Below are 17,966 nucleotides of genomic sequence, written 5' to 3' on the forward strand. Positions count from 1 at the left end.
ATGCATGTATCCGTAAATTGTTGCTAACTATGTACAATACTGTCATACTGGTCTGGTAGGGAAAAAGCATAGGTAATGTGTGCGCGCTACTTCCCACATGGATTTTAAAAGTCAATCCAGGGAATGGCTAATTAATTTGGGATTCTTATCTTTAATGTATGAATTCCAATTTACCATTGAGCCATACAGCTGTATTTGATATTCCAGTCTTTCCAACACTATTGGCTTTATCTTCCCTGTTACAGATGGAGACGTGATTATACTTATGTGTGTATGTCTAACAGTGAACAGTTGAATGATAGCCGCCAGGCATGAATTAGAAAACAGGATTTACATTATGCAAATGATTGTTTGTTTGGCGCTGTCTGCATCTCATTTGTTGTTTGTTTACATCGCTTCTAATTGATTAGAGAACATAACTTGTAACATTTTCCTTACAAGTAAAATTGATTTTTAGACCATGGGCCCAAAAGCAATTGAAAAACCCATTGATGCCTGAAAAAATGTTGTACATACATACATACATACATATCATCACGACTATATCCCTTACGGGGTAGACAGAGCCAACAGTCTTGAAAAGACTGAAAGGCCACGTTCAGCTATTTGGCTTAATGATAGAATTGAGATTCAAATAGTGACAGGTTGCTAGCCTGTCGCCTAAAAAAGAATCCCAAGTTTGTAAGCCTATCCCTTAGTCGCCTTTTACGACATCCATGGGAAAGAGATGGAGTGGTCCTATTCTTTTTTTTTATTGGTGCCGGGAACCACACGGCACCAATTTTGGCAAAAATTTTGTTATGTTTCATAGTTGGACTTTCTGTGGGGGAATTCGAGGTCTCCCTACAATCCCAATGAAAGAAGCAGGTTATCTTGTGACCCTAGAAAATATGGGCAAGATTCTCTCAGTGTTTAAACATTGGATATGCTCACTGACATGTGAAACTAGCAATATGTTTAGGTACCTACTGAAATAGTAATTCATTCATGGCTTTAGTGAAATTTAAACCCATAAATACATTTACCCACTAGCTGAAAAGTCAGATATTTTGGAAACTGCAACTAATAACCAGAGTAGTAATTATTAATCTATTACTGTGAGTCATGCCTTTAAATTACAATAGGGAACAGCCAAAATATATTTAATGTTCTTTAATCTTATACCTTTATTTGCATTTGGTATAATATCTCAGCATTGTGGGAGAAGCAGGTCATTTATAATGGTTATGATGTGAGTTGACACAGCATTGTAAAAATATGTATTAATTAGTATGTAAATAGGTTATTTCTATTATGCTATTGTTTGATTTGATAATGTAGGGCATCAAGGTTTATAAGGGCTTTGCTAAAATCACTACCATAGAGACACTCTTGAATATCTTGTTTGTGTTGACAAAGTAGGCATGATTAAAATATAAATATATACGGGACAAATTACACAGATTGAGTTAGCCTCGAAGTAAGTTCGACACTTGTGTTACGAGATACTAACTCAACGATACTATATTTTATAATAAATACTTATATAGATAAACATCCAAGACCCAGGCCAATCAGAAAAAGTTCTTTTCTCATCATGCCCTGGCCGGGATTCGAACCCGGGACCCCCGGTGTCACAGGCAAGCGTACTACCGCTGCGCCACAGAGGCCGTTAAAATGCGACAAGGAAGTACCTATAGTAGGCAGCTGAGGAGACTTACGTTTGGCGGCCTGCACGACATCCTTGACTTCCTTGATGAGCCGCTTGATCTGCTGGCTGGTGCGGTCCAGCTCCTTCTCGTGGCGCTGGAGGTTCTCGCGGAAGGCCGGGCTGTCCGCCAGACACTCGGTGAACTCCAGCGGCTGCAAGCCCACGCCCATCCTCACCCACTGGCAGCTGGATCACGGACACGATACTTTCACTGCGCGCCCGCCCTCGACGGCATGGCGACGCTACACAATTACGTTGCACAAGGACGGAATTAATTACGCGTCGGGGACGAATCCGATCCAACGTTAGGCTAATACACTGATAAATTTAATAAAAAAGTTAAATATTTTCGATTCAGTCAAATTGATATGCAATCACTGCGTAGCTGTCATTCAACTACTGCTACTGCCAATGGTGTTGCCATTAACAATGCAGAAAAAAATTGAAAAATACATACGCTTCTGGTAGATTTTGTCAAGGCATTTAATATTTTTTTTAATTTTTTGTAGCTATACAATAAATTTTTTTTCATCCTGACTTTAGTCCCGGTTGCATCCTCAAACTCTGAAGAGGAGCCCAGGGTTTTGTTCTGATTGAGATAGGTGAGTCAGATTTTTACACGAAGTGACTCCCATCTGACCCCCACACCTTTGCAGGTAAACCTAACCCGTACCTATTGGATCGATCATGGTTACCCATCCAGTTGCCTGAATGTGCAAGTTTCCTCACGATGTTACCGTTCACCGTAAGAGCATCGGTTAGAATTGAAATTAATGTACATAACTTCGAAAATTATCATTGGTACATATACGAGGTGGGATTCGAACCTGTGCTGTTCTGCGTATTAGGTACGCATTTTAACCGGGCACCCTATCGATTCGACCACGTACGCTCTCTGGAGCTATACATACTACAAATTACAAAAAAGTACTCTACGCCCATGCTTTTACGCCCTCAAATAGATATTGATATTTAGAATGAAGAACTGGGATAAAAAAGTTAACGTATTTGTTAAATGCGTCAGGCCAACTTGCGTTATTCACGAATGTTGACAAGTCATCTGTCTGTTCTGTGTAATAAAGCTAAGCATTCACAAACATATCGTACGCATCGCATCAAACAGATTGTACAATAGTATTCTTTGTATTGAGTCACAGAAGTGCGTGAAATTTTATACATTTATTGCAATACGTCTAAAGCGTACAATGGCGATCTATGGGCGTTTAGCTTCAGCCTAATAGAAATAAACGTAAAAAGTCGTATGCTTTATCATCAATAAACCTATGTTTCATTACATAGGTTAGCTAGCTGGGGCTATCCCAGCTATTTATGCTTCATGTCGACATAAACCACATTCGACCATATTTTTATATGTTGTTATATTGCGTTTTGTTTATATCATAGATCAAAAAAGGGTATGTATAGTAAAATGAAAACAGGTTGATAGCTAATAGATATATTCATTTGTTATAACATATAGATATAAAGATGCACAGTTAACATGAATCCTAGCGCGGTATCTTGATATCGGTTCATGAGCCCTTAGTCGCGGGCACAGAGCTCGACTCCCCGGGCTCTGAGTCAGAGTCCGAGTCATCCTCTTCGTCCGAGTCATCATCGGACTCGCTGTACGAGGACGAGTCATCCTCTCCTCCGCCCTCCTCTCCTCCATATGAGGCTGAAACACATTTCATAAAAATAAGAAATTTTAATGCTGGCCAGGCCAGCTAGCATAGAAGGATTATATTGTTTGCGAGATGCTTCTCTTTCCGTGACTGTACATAAGTTGAGAATTAATTTATCTGAGCTATAACTTCCTCCTCCTAGCGTAATCCCAGTTAAAACCTCACTACTCCACGTGTCTGTCTTGAATATGATCCTGGATTGGGTAAGTCAGGTTTTTTACGAAGTGACTCCCGTCTGACCTCCGCAATCATTACAGGAAAACCTTACCTTAAAGCTGCATAAGATGAATGGCCTATTCCCTTACTATTGGTCTATACTATAACTACAATTTCTAATGTAACAAAGAGTTTAATAAACAATATGTTTGTTTTACCTCCCTGCGTGTAGTCCCCGTAGCTGCCGTAGTCGTCGTCGTCGTCCAGCGGCTGCGACGCGCCCTGGCGCCCGTAGCGGTGAGAGCGCGCTGAGAAGGTTAAGTCAAATAAATATTTACTCTTATCATTTTTTGATTTTTCTCTATATATATTGTAGATAAAAAACTACTTCAGTAGGAATTATTTTTGTTGGCAACATTGAACTAAAAGGAACATAAGCTTCTTGTTGCAGTCAATCACGGTAAGTTTTTCCAAACTTTGGATTCTTCTATGAGGCGATGGGCTAGCAACCTGTATTTTCAAGACTATTAGCTTTGTAAAACTCGTAGAAGATGGAAACGTGATTATAATATATGTAAACAAATAAATTATTCTAAACTCCAATTATGCCAAAATAAGTAGGATGCAAAAACTTAATTTTGCTAAATAAAGCCCAGCGTTGATAACGTAAGTACGTTGAAGCAAAATTCCACTCTATTTACTCTGTGCAGAATATTTTTAAAACAGAAGATATTTTATATGCTACTGCGCATCCTGGAAGTGTCCTATTGTAGGGCCAACTTATACACCGGGTGCTGTAACATTATGCAAACTCGTTATATCAAAATCTATACTAATATTATAAAGCTGAAGAGTTTGTTCGTTTGTTTGAACTCGCTAATCTCAGGAACTACTGGTTCGAATTGAAACATTCTTTTTGTGTTGAATAGACCATTTATCGAGGAAGGCTTTAGGCTATATAATATCACGCTGCAACTATAAGGAGCGAAGAAATAATGGAAAATGTGAAAAAAAAAATGGGGAAAATTATTCATCCTCGAGGGCTTCAATGATGCCCAATATAACAATTCCACGTGGACGAAGTCGCGGGCACAGCTGGTACATAAATATAATTGCAATAAAATGTAAACTGACTGGACATGCTGAGGTCGGCGGTGAGCTGCGTGGGGTACTGGCAGCGCGGGCAGGGCGGCGCGCCGCGCGCGGGCCGGCCGGCGCCGCGCCGCCGCACGTGCTCCGAGCAGAAGCACGTCTTGCAGCGCAGGCACGAGTACTGCCCCAGCCGGTTGCAGGATTGACCTGGATTGCAAAGTAAATGTCAATACACAAGGTTACTCAATAAAAAAATTTAGTGTAGATGCGCTCTTGAGCTCCAATAGGCTACTTTCACCGTGTGGTTCCCAGCACCAATACAAAAAAGATAGGACCACTCCATCTCTTTCCCATGAATGTCGTAAAAGGTGACTAAGGGATAGGCTAACAAACTTGGGATTCTTTTTTAGGCAATGAGCTAGCAACCTGTTACTATTTGAATCTCAATTCTATCATTAAGCTGAACGTGGCCATTTAGTCTTTTCAAGACTGTTGGCTCTGTCTACCCCGCAAGGAATATAGACGTGACCATATGTATGTATGTATGTTCTTACACTTGTAGTTCTCAGACTCGAGCACTTGGCAGGAGGCCTGGTGCTCGAACTGGTCATCCTCGCACAGGAACCCGTTGCAGAAACAGCACCGGAACACGCGCCCTCCGTGCTCCCACACACCTACAATGTGAAAAGTTTTTATTTTTTTATTACATACTTAAATTCGAACCAGAATAAAATCTATCTTACACTATCTCTATTCAAAAATTTTGTCAGTAATAGTCATAATTTGCTGTGTTATTTAAATTATGTGCAATGTAACAATGTAATAATTATTATGTGCAACTCAAAACTAAATATCTATGTATAACTAAAATTCCTCTATGCTCTTGAAAACGGAATGTTTGCTCTTAAACATACACATCAAATATTTATTCCTATAACCTTGTTGTTTCTATTGTAAGCTGTTATCACTCAGTTTATTGAAAAAGTTTTTTAATCGTGATTAAATAATAAAGTCCTTGTTGTGTATACCTCGCTCACACTCCAGACAGAGGGCGTCCTGTAGCGGGCATGTGCACGCATGGCTGGTGAGACACTTGCGACCATGGCACACCCATGCCTCGCAGAAGTCACAGATTGCACCCTGAAATAAATAATTATGGTAAAAAGACATCAATATAATTATGTGAAATCATTTGGGATCAAGAACAGGGCTGGTGGAAGTTTTCATTTGCAACTACCTTCCTAACATCAAACTAATCTGAGAGTTTTTGATAAATTGGTAAACTGGAAAAACTTAAATATGGTGTATATAATGGTGATCTTTTTGATCTCATAATCAGACATAAATAACATTGAACTTAAGTATAGGGAATCGAAATATACTCATTATAGTAAATTGTATATTAGAGGCACATTCAAAACCAAGTTTCTGATTACTACAACAAAATCTTGTTGAACTACTTACCACCATGCCTAGTCCAGTGGTGAAGACCCCGGCGTGGCGGACCACGCAGTCCCCGGTCTTGCTCATGCATTTCACCTTGCCACAGTGCGCACATGTGGGCAGTCTCTGCAGGGCCTGGCAGAAGTAGCAGAATGCTCGGTTTTTCTGCTTTCTGTCAAAATTTATACTACTGTTAATGTTCTGTATACTATTTTACTTAAGATAGTTGAAAAATAAAACAGTGTAAATTTATACATTTTGCTATCATACAATTTTGTATCCAGTTTTAGAATCACTACATATATTCAGGCATTATGCACGTAAGTAAATTAATAAATCAAATACTGTTAAGTTTTATTGGGTCACAATAAGACACTAACTTCTGACATTTATCGCATTCCATGGGAACGTTGCAGGGATGCTGCGCCAGGTCAACGTTCTCGCGAGCATTGCGAATTTCTTTCTGCCGCTGCCTCTGCTTTTCAGCCTTCTTCCTTTGACCAGTCTTTTTCTTTGGCATGCTTTATTCGTCCTTCTATTTAAGGAAAATTTTGAAATCTGCGGTCAGTTGCTGACGTATTTTACCTACTAGTTTTTATCGTTTCAACTAAACTTTGAACGATAAAGATAAAAATAGGTAGTTGAAATAGGTCTCGTAATTTTAATCTTTTTCTATGTAACGGGAAATGATGGGAATAAATACGAATAAAAAAGAATAAAGGAAACTGATTATAGCACCGACCAACATAACCTTAAAATTCACAGATATGAATTTACAATCCACCCGATGTCAACTTATAATATCTGTGATGTCAACGTCAAGTTAAATCAATCAATCAATGTGACTTTCTTATTTTTATTTTTCGACTTTGGCCTTCTAAAATTTAAAGTAGGACGATGGGTAATGGGGCTGGGTGCGCACCAAGGTGCGTACATAAATATATGTTATTCAAGACGTTTGGTGATTCTGGTAATAAGATCATAGTTTGAACCTCGGAGTTTCTGATTTCGGACTCACTGACGCCTTGGAAGCGGCAGTAAACTTAGTTTTAAGTAATTTATTTGCCGTCAACCAATGTCGTGAAACCAAACGTTTTGACAATTATTTAGTGATATGAAGTATGCTAAAATAATGAATAAAAATTTTGAATTTGAAGAGACACGATGAACGGAGGAGGTAGCCTTTTGCCTACGGTATCTACGGTCACACAATGTCAAAATGACAAAGACAGATGACAGATTGAGATTAGTAATTTTTCGTTGATAACTCTTTGTTGTTGTTTTGGTACTTAATGAAAAAGAAATGAAAATTATCAATGTCGACCGAAAGGACAACAGTGTTATTTGCAAAAGATAACATTTACCTACAACTTTATCGGACAATAAAATCAAGATAAAACGCAAAACAAATGTTTCTTTTGTGTAAGCGTAGCGGTGCCTCGGGGGGCGGGGAATGTTGTTTTGTTTGTTACCCACAGCCAGCTGTTTACCCACGACGCGCAGTCGAGTACCTGAGCAAAATGCGCAGTTAGTTCCAGACAGTCAACAGAGAGCCTCGGAATTCAGCCGGCCTCTGAAAACATTAATATGGTATCTCCAACTGATCTGGTAAGTTGTTCATGTTCGTATCTTTTTATGTTCTTATTTAATATATGTGCTAAATTGACGTATTTACCTCCTTACGAGTGTCCTTGCGGCACCTGCTTATTGAGAGGATGTGTAGTAGAAATAGCCTACTATTTATAGACACTTATTTTCTAACTTAAGTTCTGTGCTGCAGCAAACATAATTAGTGTATAAAGACGTAAATTGGACGATAATCTAATCATTACATAGATTTTAGAATGTAAATTATGAATGTTCTGTTCATTTGCTCTTATTTATAATAATCAATTATTAGTTTTGATGTTTCACATTAGTAATTGTGATAAATACTGTGATAGAAAAATTATATTCCTTACTTTTTCTCTCATATATTTCATTCACATAAAATCACGCCCCTTTCCTGGAGAGATAGGCAGAGACTACAAATTTCCACTTGCCACAATCTCTGCATACTTCATTCAAATATTATCAATAATAAGATTGAAAAGTTGGGACAAATAAAACTTTGAATTCTACTTTAAAGTGAGAGGCTAGCAACCTACCACTATTTGAATCTTAATTCTACCAGTCTTATCAAGACTGTTGGCTCTGTCTACCCTGCAAGCGATTTAGATGTGACTATATGTATGTATGTCAGAGTAGACTTTAGGGATCACTGCTTTACTCCACTTCCAAGAGCCAGCCACAAGCAGTCATAACCCTTATTATGTTCCAGATGAAGCGCGTAGGCGTGGGGGGTCGCCTGGTGCCGTTCTTCAAGTGCGTGTGCGTGTACTTCGCGGCGGGCGGCGGCGCGCCCTCCGCCACCGCCGTCGCGGCCAAGTGCGCGCCCGTGCTGTGTCTGCTGCTGCTCGTCGCGCTGCAGCACTCTCGGTACGTCTGCACATCTTCACTCACTCTTGTTGTTCAAGTGCGTATCACTCCACCACGTTTTTAGCTAGTCCCTGGATACATATTATGATTAACATGAAAGTCTTAATAGACCGGTTTTTAACCAACAAGTGCCTTACTCACCCCTCACTAAGTATTACCTAAGCTAGAGGCCTCCTTAAATCAGATACTTATCTAGATAGATAAAACTCTTTAATGCACCATAAAAGTAAAACATACAAAAAACAGCACAATAATTATCTAACTAAATTTTCAGCACACTAGGTGTTTCTCGTTAGGGGACTCCCAAGAAGTGCCGTCTTGTAAAGAGCTTTATTTTTAAAAATGACAAATCATGTTCAAAATCGAGTTTTAGGGCGAATTTTAAAGGCGATCTGAATGTAAGGTGACACTTAAGTAGTGGTCAAAATGACAGTTAAAACTTGGGAATTGTTCGTGAAACCGGGCATAAGTACGCAAGGCGGCCGTTAATCTAAATTCTATCTGTAGCAACTGGTTATTTTTGTTGTTGATTGTTATAAAAATACGTCAGTTGATCTGTGATGATATGGCTGGACCCCACACTGATTGCCGTAATTACTGGCAATTGCTGCTATCACGCAACTTCAATCATCTTATTATGTAGGTATAGTGGGTATCTGATATATAATGATTTATTAAATTTCGACTGCTACGACTAGGTGATGACAAGCCTATTTGATGGTCATAGAGCTTTGTTAAATTTAGAATATTTAGTTACACCTGTAAAAAACTACTATTTACATTTGAATAAAATTAAGTTTTTTTTTTTCACTTTAACGAAAAAGAAAATCACTATATGTACCTTTTAGTTTGATTAGTATGGATATTCCTATGCACCTACTTCACGGGTCCGAACCGTGCATCGATCGCGCCGGCAAGGCCCGCATATATAATAGCTAGGGTGAAGTGGCGTGAGGTGTAGGTCGTCATCTGTGACCCCATGTGATGGATTTGTGGACCAGCCCTTTCAGCCTAACCGGTTAGACACGGCAGCCTTCATTTCTGTGACGTAGCAGATAAAAACTAAATTAAACAGTAAAAAAACCACGAAACTAATTAAAATCCCTTTAAAAATTAAAAAAAAATATATAATAAACTCAATCTTAAGTTACCTTAGGGGATCAATCAAACATGTCTAGAAACACTCTTACTTAAATCATCTTTAATTAAAAAAAAAACAAACTATATTGGAATAGTTTTATCTGTTCGTGAGCTATTATGCTATAGACAGACACGTCAAACTTAATACCCCCTCTTTATCCGTAGGGGGTAAAAATGCAGGAGGGCCGCCTACGACTGATACGGCCACGTCTTGTGGAAGCCTGCAGACTGCAGACTATATGTAACCGCTTCCCCATGGCCCACGTCAATGCTATGGTGCTGTAGCGGCCGTGTCTGTTGCAGCACGCGGTACGGGCGCCTCGTGTGCGGCGGGCTGGCGCTGTCCGCGCTGGGCGACGCGCTGCTGGTGTGGCCGCAGCACTTCGTGGCCGGCATGGCGGCGTTCGCGGCCGCGCACGTGCTCTACATCGCCGCCTTCGGGCTCCGAAGCGATTCACTTGTATACGCCGCCGTTTTGTACGCCGCCACTTTCGCCTTCCAGACGTTGATCAAACCGCCTGGAGCTTTGGCAGTTTTGGTGCCCTTGTACGGGCTGTTGTTGGCGACGATGGCGTGGCGGGGCGGCGCGCGGGCGGGCGCGGGGCGCGGCGCGTGCGCGGCGGCGGCGGGCGCGGGCGCGCTGCTGTTCCTGGTGTCGGACGCGCTGCTCGGGTACAGCCTGTTCGGAGGCCCTGTGCCGCATAAGCAGGTGAGAAGTGTTCTTTATTGTACGTAGTCGAAGAATCTTAATTCACCTAAGCTCTTGGTTAATTTGCATTCTCAACCACTGACTTTAAAGTGCATATTTAATATTCAGCTAGTAAAAGATGCATTATCCATGCTTCGTGTGTTCCATCTTCAGCCTTTGTGCCTATTTATTATTAAATGATGCCTGAAATGGCTCTTATAAACAGTCAACTAAGTATTTGATAATGCCAGGTGCTGGTGATGTCGACGTACTACCTCGGTCAGCTCGGCATCGCTCTCAGTGCGCTCGAGCCTGCGCACGCGCATGTCTCCGCAGATAGGTGTCATTGAACACTCACCCCACCAGTAATGGACGACAAACGGTGTACTTCTCCGGAACTCCTCATCTCATATCCGTGCCTACACTAATGTATCGATCAAATTATATCAAAACAATATCGACAGTGCTGCCTCTATTGAGCAGTCAGTAAAGTAAGTGCATTTACAGAACTTCCCATGCGTTGTTTGATAGCGGTTTCCGGAGTATTTGTATGTTAGTATGTTCCTAGAGTTTACCTTTCACACTTTGTAATCTTCCTTTTTAGTGTAAGCGAATGTAATCGTGTAGCAATGCCGCGCGTTGCTAACTGAATATTGTTTGTAAAGTTTTACAGTGTTGCACGAAGTTCAACACACGAGACGGTCTGTGATATGAAATCAGTTATCGTGTCTTCTCATTAGGTTTAATTGGTTTGTTTTATTGGTCTATATAATGACGCGTGAAGCGCGAGTAATAAAAAAATGTATTAAAAAGAAAAATAAAAACCTTTTGATTGTACGAAACGTGCCAAAGAGTGCGAGCGAATCTACATGTGCAATCTCCAACTTTGAAAGTTGAAAAAGAATATTAAGTGTTAATTATTATTAAATATGTATTGTGTTATGTCTTCTCTAGCTAGTAGGTATTCAATGAATTGAAAACAGGCATGCGAGAATCGTCACATGTTGGAAGCATTTGTAAAATGTTAAGAATATTAAATGTTACTTGAACACTTGCTGTCTAAGTTTGTATGGCCCTCACAAACTTAGACAAACCTAGGTCTAATAGAGACTCGTGTAGAGAAATAGTTTGGCTCAAGGAAATGGTTGCACCCTCTTAGATATGTAAGGTCAGGGGTGAATTTCCAATTAGAATGTTGATCTTGATATGTCAATGTTTTTCAATCGACATCAACCAAGACGTACAAGATGCTGATAATTCGATATAAAAAAAAAATACTACACCAGTCAGTATTTTTTTAATGTCACTAGTGCTACAAATATAGGTTCCATACATTCATGATTCTAATAACATTTTGTTGTATAGAGCGGTGCGACCAGATTTCTAGCACGGCGTGTCGTGCGGCCTAGACTGAACAACCATAATAGCGTAGATATCTATTTTTATATGTCTCTCTTGTCCATTGGACGATCTCCACTTCGCCGGCGCTGGAGAAGGAACACATTCATAACTCATAAAAGTATTTGCATCTCTTCTTCAGGGCAGATTTGAACAGCAGAATTTGATGTTTTTAATTGACCTTACAGTTAAAAAAAATTTGTAAAATAACTATTTTGCAAAATAAAGAATCATGTATTACCTCCGTCTGCGCCGGCGCAAGGTCGCGTCTCGTACGACACGACACCGCTCTACCGAAACACCTACCTTTTGAATGACATGAAAGGACAGACATGCAGTCTTCCAGCTCCACCATATCTTTATTACCCGATGGTTTGTTTTTAATAATAATAGCAATAAAACTAATGCGTTTATATTGCCGCCAGCTCAATTTATGTAATTTAAAAATGAAAGAAAAGTTTATCATAAATTACAATTAAAGTTAATACGTTAAATTAAAAAGGAAGTGGATATAATAAATCCACAGAATACAGCGATGTCATCTGAATAAAACCAATAAAAATGTAAGTGAAACTTGAAAATACCTTTGTCACATTTTATTCCTCATTTCAGTCCTGAATCATTTGGTATGAAAATGTTAACATTAACTTCCGAGTAGGTATTGTTTTTGTGAGCGATATCGATGTTGTTCGAGACGAAGACCTTGAAACCGTCGCGTGCCTCGTGGCGGCGATCTCGAATCTCTACCAAATCGTAGTCTTCGATAGTTGTAATGTTACCCACTACTTTCAGACATATCCCTAGATGTTATCCCGTTGGTGGTGGACGTCACAGCGGCAGGACTTTAGTGTGATACGAGTGGAACGTTTCCTGCATAGAGTGATAAATAATATGACCATGTTTTTTTAAAATATATATATAACCTTATAATAAGGATTCCGGCTTGAGTGTTACAGAACATTTTACATACTTATAGGTGCAAAATTTTCACCGAATACATGAATGAGACATCAATTCTTGCGTTCTTGTGCTATAGGTATAAAAACACCATTGAGTAGAATTCCTGCTGAAATAATGTCACTATTACTTTGCAGCATGTAACACAACTTTATAGTGTTTTTCCAACTAGTTCCACTCGTAGCTCTCTGTGAGCTAGTTTCCTGCCGCGGTAACGTGCACCAGTAGTAGAGCTACACCCACACAGAAGCGGCACCTAGCGTATTGCATGTTACGGTTAGAAGGTCCTAGACGTTAGGTGGAAATATTTTATTGTTGTTATTTACATGCTATTGTATTGTAGCGGTATATTGTATGGGAATAAATAATTTGGAAAATCTATTTTTTTTAACTGTCACCCCTTGACCTACAGGTATTATGGCTTAACTAGTTGTGCATATCAGTTCGTCCACGAGGAAAACCTGCGTAGTTAGCTTTGAAAAATGATGTTTATAGATGTACATTTACTAAATAGTGCCTCATTGGTTTGGAACAAACATTGGACATCACCAAACCTGAGAGTAATATTGTAGTCTTTGTTTAGTATACTTTGTATGTATGCAAAACCATGTGAGAAAAAAATGACTCTTACCTGCCTGACCACTTCATGATCGTGTTCATAAACTGACCGCGAGCTCCTTCCCTTTACCTTGTATTCTTTTGGAAAATAAATACTACATCAATATAAAAAAAATATTTATTAAAATATTCTTAGATAAACTTAATTATAATTAACAATTCGGGGCTTCCGGACAATAGGGCGGCGATAACGCCGTGTTATTGAGCTATTGAATCAGTCATTAATCAGTTAACTGAATTTTACTATTTTACCACATACATGAAAAGCTATTCTCTTATGAGAAAAAGTAATGAGTACTGGTCCCGCCCCGCCGGTCTAAGGCAACCCTATATAAATACATACATGTTATGTACAAATACAGCAACTTTTTACATCGCCGAAAACTCTCAACAAACATTGTAATCGAAGCAAATTACAATAAGTTTCTTTTTTATAGATTTGCATTCCTCTGTTATCTTCAGATCTCGGTGACATGCAGTAAACCAATGAATTTCTTATTTAGAGATTGTTCAAATCATATTAGAATCGCTAAAATGTGCACATATTGCAGGCAATAGGTATGTTTTTATCACAAAACACATTGTATTTTATAAAATTATAAATATTTGGTGAAAATATTTTGGACAATAGTAATAAAATTTAGCAAACTTATACAATTTCGTTAATAGTAGCTCTTGTAAGGTCTATAGATCATATTCACATTTCCCTTTACTGTGACATTTTCAGTGTTTGTTATTGTCTTACGTTTTGCAGCGCCATTGTGGGGTTTAATTTCATTTAGTCTTGCTATGAAAATTCAATAAACCTTTTGAAATTTTAAATACTGAAACACGGTAACTTTTCAAACATTTTTTTAATATTATTGTCACACATGTGTCGCATAGTAGACACAGTGTTTACCACATATATGTCGCAATTATATTAAAAATAGAGTATGCCTGAGGCTCCGCTTGTGGTTTATTTTCTTTTCCACGAGAATTCTGAGAAATCCTTTCTTAATCACCCCTAGACCTCATAAAGAATTAAAATCTCTAGACCCAGCAGTTTGGGGTGATTTAATTCGTCAGCCAGCATCTACTAAATGGATTAACATGATGATGGCTTTTTCCTCGTGTTCGAAATGTTCATTATAAAGGTTAACTTTAGAAAATAATCCATATCGACAAAAACATAAGAGCAGTTTCCACGTAACAATGTCACAGCAGCGGCCGCCTACTCCCTGCGCAGGTTGTCGAGGCGCGACTGCAGCTCGGCGTCGGCGTCGCTGAGCCCCGCGCCCGACGCGCCCGCCACCGGCACGCCCGCCGGCCCGGCCTTCGCTGGAAACCACGAATGATAACTGTACGCGACAACTCAAAAATCATATTTCAATTTCCGAACAGTAAGTCGCGTCATCTTTTAATTAGTGACAGAAAATTATTTCGCGCGCAAATACAGTAAAAATTACAGCAGACAGTAACGCCATCTAGCTAATAGTGTTAGAACTACGACTGGACATAAAAATTCGATAGTATTAAGTGATGTCGCCACTCGCTCCGAAATGTCCTCAGTTTTTTAGAAAAATTTTTTACAGTTCCAAAACTGGCTTTAAAATGCGAATATAAGAAAAAAGAAGAACACTCTGGAACCAGCCGATTCCACATATATGTATATAGCTGAAAGATTTACTCCGCGAGTTAGTTTTGTCTTGAATTCCAAATCGAACAATGCGAGGAAATAACAATGCCGGCAAAATACAGTGAGTAGTAACTAATAGACAGTGTATAGTGAATTATACTGGCGTCGTCGGCCGAAGAGTTACAGGAGATGGTAAACAGTATGCAGCTTTGAATAAGGAATGAAAGTTAACATTACAACATGGGTTTTTGAAATGGAGAAGGATAGGATGTCCTTAACAAAAATAATGACAATATTGAGATAATACTTACTGGAGATGGACAGCGAGCCCGTAGCCTGCGGCAGGCCGGACAGCTGGTCGTTGAGCTGCAGGCCCAGCTCGTCCAGGATCTGGGATACCACCGCGTCGCTGTTGACAATGACAACAAACTTATTGATATTTTTGTGACCTATTATTTACAGAATACTGATTCTACATTTGCGGGCATGCAATAGGTGATCTGACAGCCTCATGTTGGTTGCTTACTACTTACTGGTGTTAAACTTTGAGGAACAATGGACTTTTTGCAACTAATGTTTTGGGCGGGACATAATACAGACAACATAGGTTCTAAAGTTCTAATTTGCGTCGACCGCATCTAGTAGAGTTCCATTGTATAGACATCTTTGGAAGGAGGCCTTTGACGTTTAGGGTATATTATTACAAATGGTGACACTCACCTCTCCTCCTCATCGGCGTCGCCCTCCATTGCCTCGTCGATGGAGTCGTTCATCATCTCCTCCTTCATGTCCATGATCTCGGATTGTTTCTCAAACTCCTGAAAACATCATTGGCAATATCATATAAATATCTTACAATTAAAGTGGTGTAGCCCTATGTGACGTGTGGTTCCCATAACTTTAAAATAGCACCACTTCTTCTCTCTGTAAATGTTGTGAGATGTCAAAGATAAGTACTCTTAATAGTCTCCATTGCCCTTTTTTTCAAGTTTTCTTTTTTTATACAGAGTTGAAAAGTAATTTAAATTAAAAACATACAAAAATCACACCTCTTTCCCGGAAGGGGAGACAGAGACTACATCTTTTCTCTTGCCACAATCTCCTGCCTTTCTGCTCTTTGGGTTAGGGTACTCTTCACCTGACCTTTTGCCGGAACGTTTCTGATTTGATCTAGGTATGTTCTTGTATGGGGTTCTCACTCCATCAGTCACCGTATTCAAGTGGAATTGAGTGAAATTAAACAAACCTGCAAGATCTTCTGTATCTGCGGCATGTTGAGCTGCCGGTTCATGGTGGCCATGGCCCTGGTGACTCCTCGCATGGCCTGTGCCATGGTGCTTTGTGACTTAAGCGTCTGTATCTTCAGGGAGACGGCCTGGATGTTGGCCTTCATCAACATGAACTTGCGCACGTACCGCCGCGTGCGCACCAGGTCCTTTGCCATTATTTTCACTGCATCCTGTAATTATAAGGACAAATGAGTTTGCTAGTAACTGTTGAAGATACTTGATGCCAGGAATTATTTTCCATTAGCCATTTTTTGTAACAAGTCAAGAAAATGTGTGTTTATGGAAACGAAAGTGAGAGGCCCCTTCCAATATTGGCAATGCCTCTTCTCCCTCATTTAACTAATAGTGAACAGCTTCCTGGGGATCAACAGCATTTATAACTACTGCCTGAACAGTAAGACTTCAGGCCAACAAGATACAGGTTAGTGTCACACAGGCAGTTGCCATTATTACTACAAATCTTTTGAAAATATGAATATTTGACTTAAGTGGTGTAGTGTGAGTGATGATTCGGCTCGACCGCCACCAAAGGGAAGATCTTCAGCCAGGCTAGGTGTTATGCCTGGGGAACTGCGGCTCCGACGATGTTATGTCGGTGGTTGTATATATAGCTCCAATCCATGAAATCGCGATTTAGAATCTTTGCTGCCGTTGGTTGAGCTCGTCAATTTCTTCGCGATGATTGACAGAAGTTGTTTGATTGGATGTTGTGACGAGTGGTGTAGAAATGTCGCCTCAGTGGATTCTGGGTAGTGGGTCAATAAAAGTATTGAAAAAATTAACATCCTGTAAAGGTTTCACTGTTAGTACCCATCAGAGTTTTAAATAGGTAAATAGTAAACACAAGAGCAGTTTCATACCATCTGGCCTTCCTTGGCGAGTTTCTTGATATCTGCGATGACTTTCTTCTCCTGCTGCTCCATTTTCATGCGCTCGCGGTCCAGGTCGCGCATGGCCTTGTTCAGCGCGCGCTGGTTCTTGCGCAGCATCTCGTCTGGCGTCATCCGGTGACCAAATAGCCACTCCATTGTGGTTGCTCTGTATATTATATTATTTCTGTTTTACAAAAGGTACAAGGTACATATAATCAAATAGAATAAAGCAACTAATTAACTGATGAATGATGTGCAAGAACATCTAAATCAGTAGAAAATGAAGTAGAATTTATAATGAATTATTACTATGATGTCATCATTTGACATACTTCTGTTGGTAAGTTTTAAATTTAAACATCTATATAGTTTTCAGGACACTTGTATAATCAAAATATATAGGGATGTTCATTCCTTACCTGAGAATTTATGCTAAAAACAATCAAGGATTTTTTTGCAGTTTAGCTACGCCTGATGATTCACACACGCTGCTTTTCTAAGTATCTTTATAAACATTAATATTTTAATACAACTTCAGGTATAATGCACTCTCTAACGTTAGCTTAATTACTTGATATAGATATTTTTTATATTTTAGAAATTATTTGCTGTTTACATTCTTTCATTTCACAATAATATATATTCGCAAACACAAATCACAATCACAACAAATTAATTATTTTGACGGAATGACATTTACAGGATGTGATGACATTTGCGCATTAACGTCTTTATGAGTTCGGCGGTTCCTGTGTGCGTGTCAAAGAAATTGTACTAAAGCGTAACTACCTACATGCTATTTCAGCATATTTTTTAATTTTGCATCAATTCTGAATAAGGGT

General features: G+C 39.4%; 4 protein-coding genes and 1 long non-coding RNA gene across 6 annotated transcripts in view; 1 reads left to right on the plus strand and 4 right to left on the minus strand.

Annotated features, from left to right (window-relative positions):
- The window catches only part of LOC106140256 (rho GTPase-activating protein Graf), a 32,541-nt gene extending 30,444 nt beyond the window's left edge, over nucleotides 1–2,097 (minus strand). Inside the window, exon 1 of the mRNA XM_060950186.1 lies at nucleotides 1,701–2,097. Within this exon, the coding sequence (XP_060806169.1) occupies nucleotides 1,701–1,860 (160 nt within the window). The 5' untranslated portion in view covers nucleotides 1,861–2,097. The remainder of the gene's footprint in view (nucleotides 1–1,700) is intronic.
- A 1,037-nt stretch (nucleotides 2,098–3,134) lies between these two features.
- Nucleotides 3,135–7,239, minus strand: LOC106140255 (zinc finger protein 330 homolog). Its single transcript, XM_013341829.2, has 7 exons — nucleotides 6,447–7,239; nucleotides 6,088–6,238; nucleotides 5,652–5,763; nucleotides 5,178–5,297; nucleotides 4,666–4,830; nucleotides 3,750–3,839; nucleotides 3,135–3,368 (listed from the first exon to the last, which is right to left on the minus strand). Exons 1-7 carry the CDS (start codon nucleotides 6,584–6,586, stop codon nucleotides 3,223–3,225), a joined length of 924 nt encoding a protein of 307 aa, XP_013197283.1. The 5' UTR covers nucleotides 6,587–7,239; the 3' UTR covers nucleotides 3,135–3,222.
- A 97-nt stretch (nucleotides 7,240–7,336) lies between these two features.
- LOC106140258 (lysoplasmalogenase TMEM86A) lies at nucleotides 7,337–12,018 on the plus strand. The gene is made up of 4 exons (XM_013341832.2): nucleotides 7,337–7,674; nucleotides 8,387–8,544; nucleotides 9,988–10,393; nucleotides 10,624–12,018. The coding sequence occupies exons 1-4, from the start codon at nucleotides 7,654–7,656 to the stop codon at nucleotides 10,720–10,722; spliced, it is 684 nt and encodes a 227-aa protein (XP_013197286.1). The 5' UTR covers nucleotides 7,337–7,653; the 3' UTR covers nucleotides 10,723–12,018.
- LOC132903029 (uncharacterized) lies at nucleotides 11,745–12,490 on the minus strand. The gene is made up of 2 exons (XR_009657304.1): nucleotides 12,012–12,490; nucleotides 11,745–11,859 (listed from the first exon to the last, which is right to left on the minus strand). It is a non-coding gene; the product is annotated as an uncharacterized LOC132903029 (long non-coding RNA).
- A 959-nt stretch (nucleotides 12,491–13,449) lies between these two features.
- On the minus strand, nucleotides 13,450–17,819 carry LOC106140257 (charged multivesicular body protein 2a). Of its 2 annotated transcripts, none has more exons than XM_060950346.1 (6): nucleotides 17,544–17,819; nucleotides 17,113–17,308; nucleotides 16,210–16,422; nucleotides 15,684–15,781; nucleotides 15,275–15,372; nucleotides 13,450–14,665 (listed from the first exon to the last, which is right to left on the minus strand). In XM_060950346.1, the coding sequence occupies exons 2-6, from the start codon at nucleotides 17,278–17,280 to the stop codon at nucleotides 14,559–14,561; spliced, it is 684 nt and encodes a 227-aa protein (XP_060806329.1). In that variant the 5' UTR covers nucleotides 17,281–17,308; nucleotides 17,544–17,819; the 3' UTR covers nucleotides 13,450–14,558. The 2 variants fall into 2 exon arrangements, with proteins under 2 accessions (XP_060806329.1, XP_013197285.1); XM_013341831.2 differs by having other exon boundaries at nucleotides 17,113–17,290; nucleotides 17,544–17,818.
- Nucleotides 17,820–17,966: the final 147 nt, after the last annotated feature.

This window comes from Amyelois transitella, chromosome 21, assembly GCF_032362555.1.
Source record: "Amyelois transitella isolate CPQ chromosome 21, ilAmyTran1.1, whole genome shotgun sequence".
NCBI lineage: Eukaryota > Metazoa > Arthropoda > Insecta > Lepidoptera > Pyralidae > Amyelois > Amyelois transitella.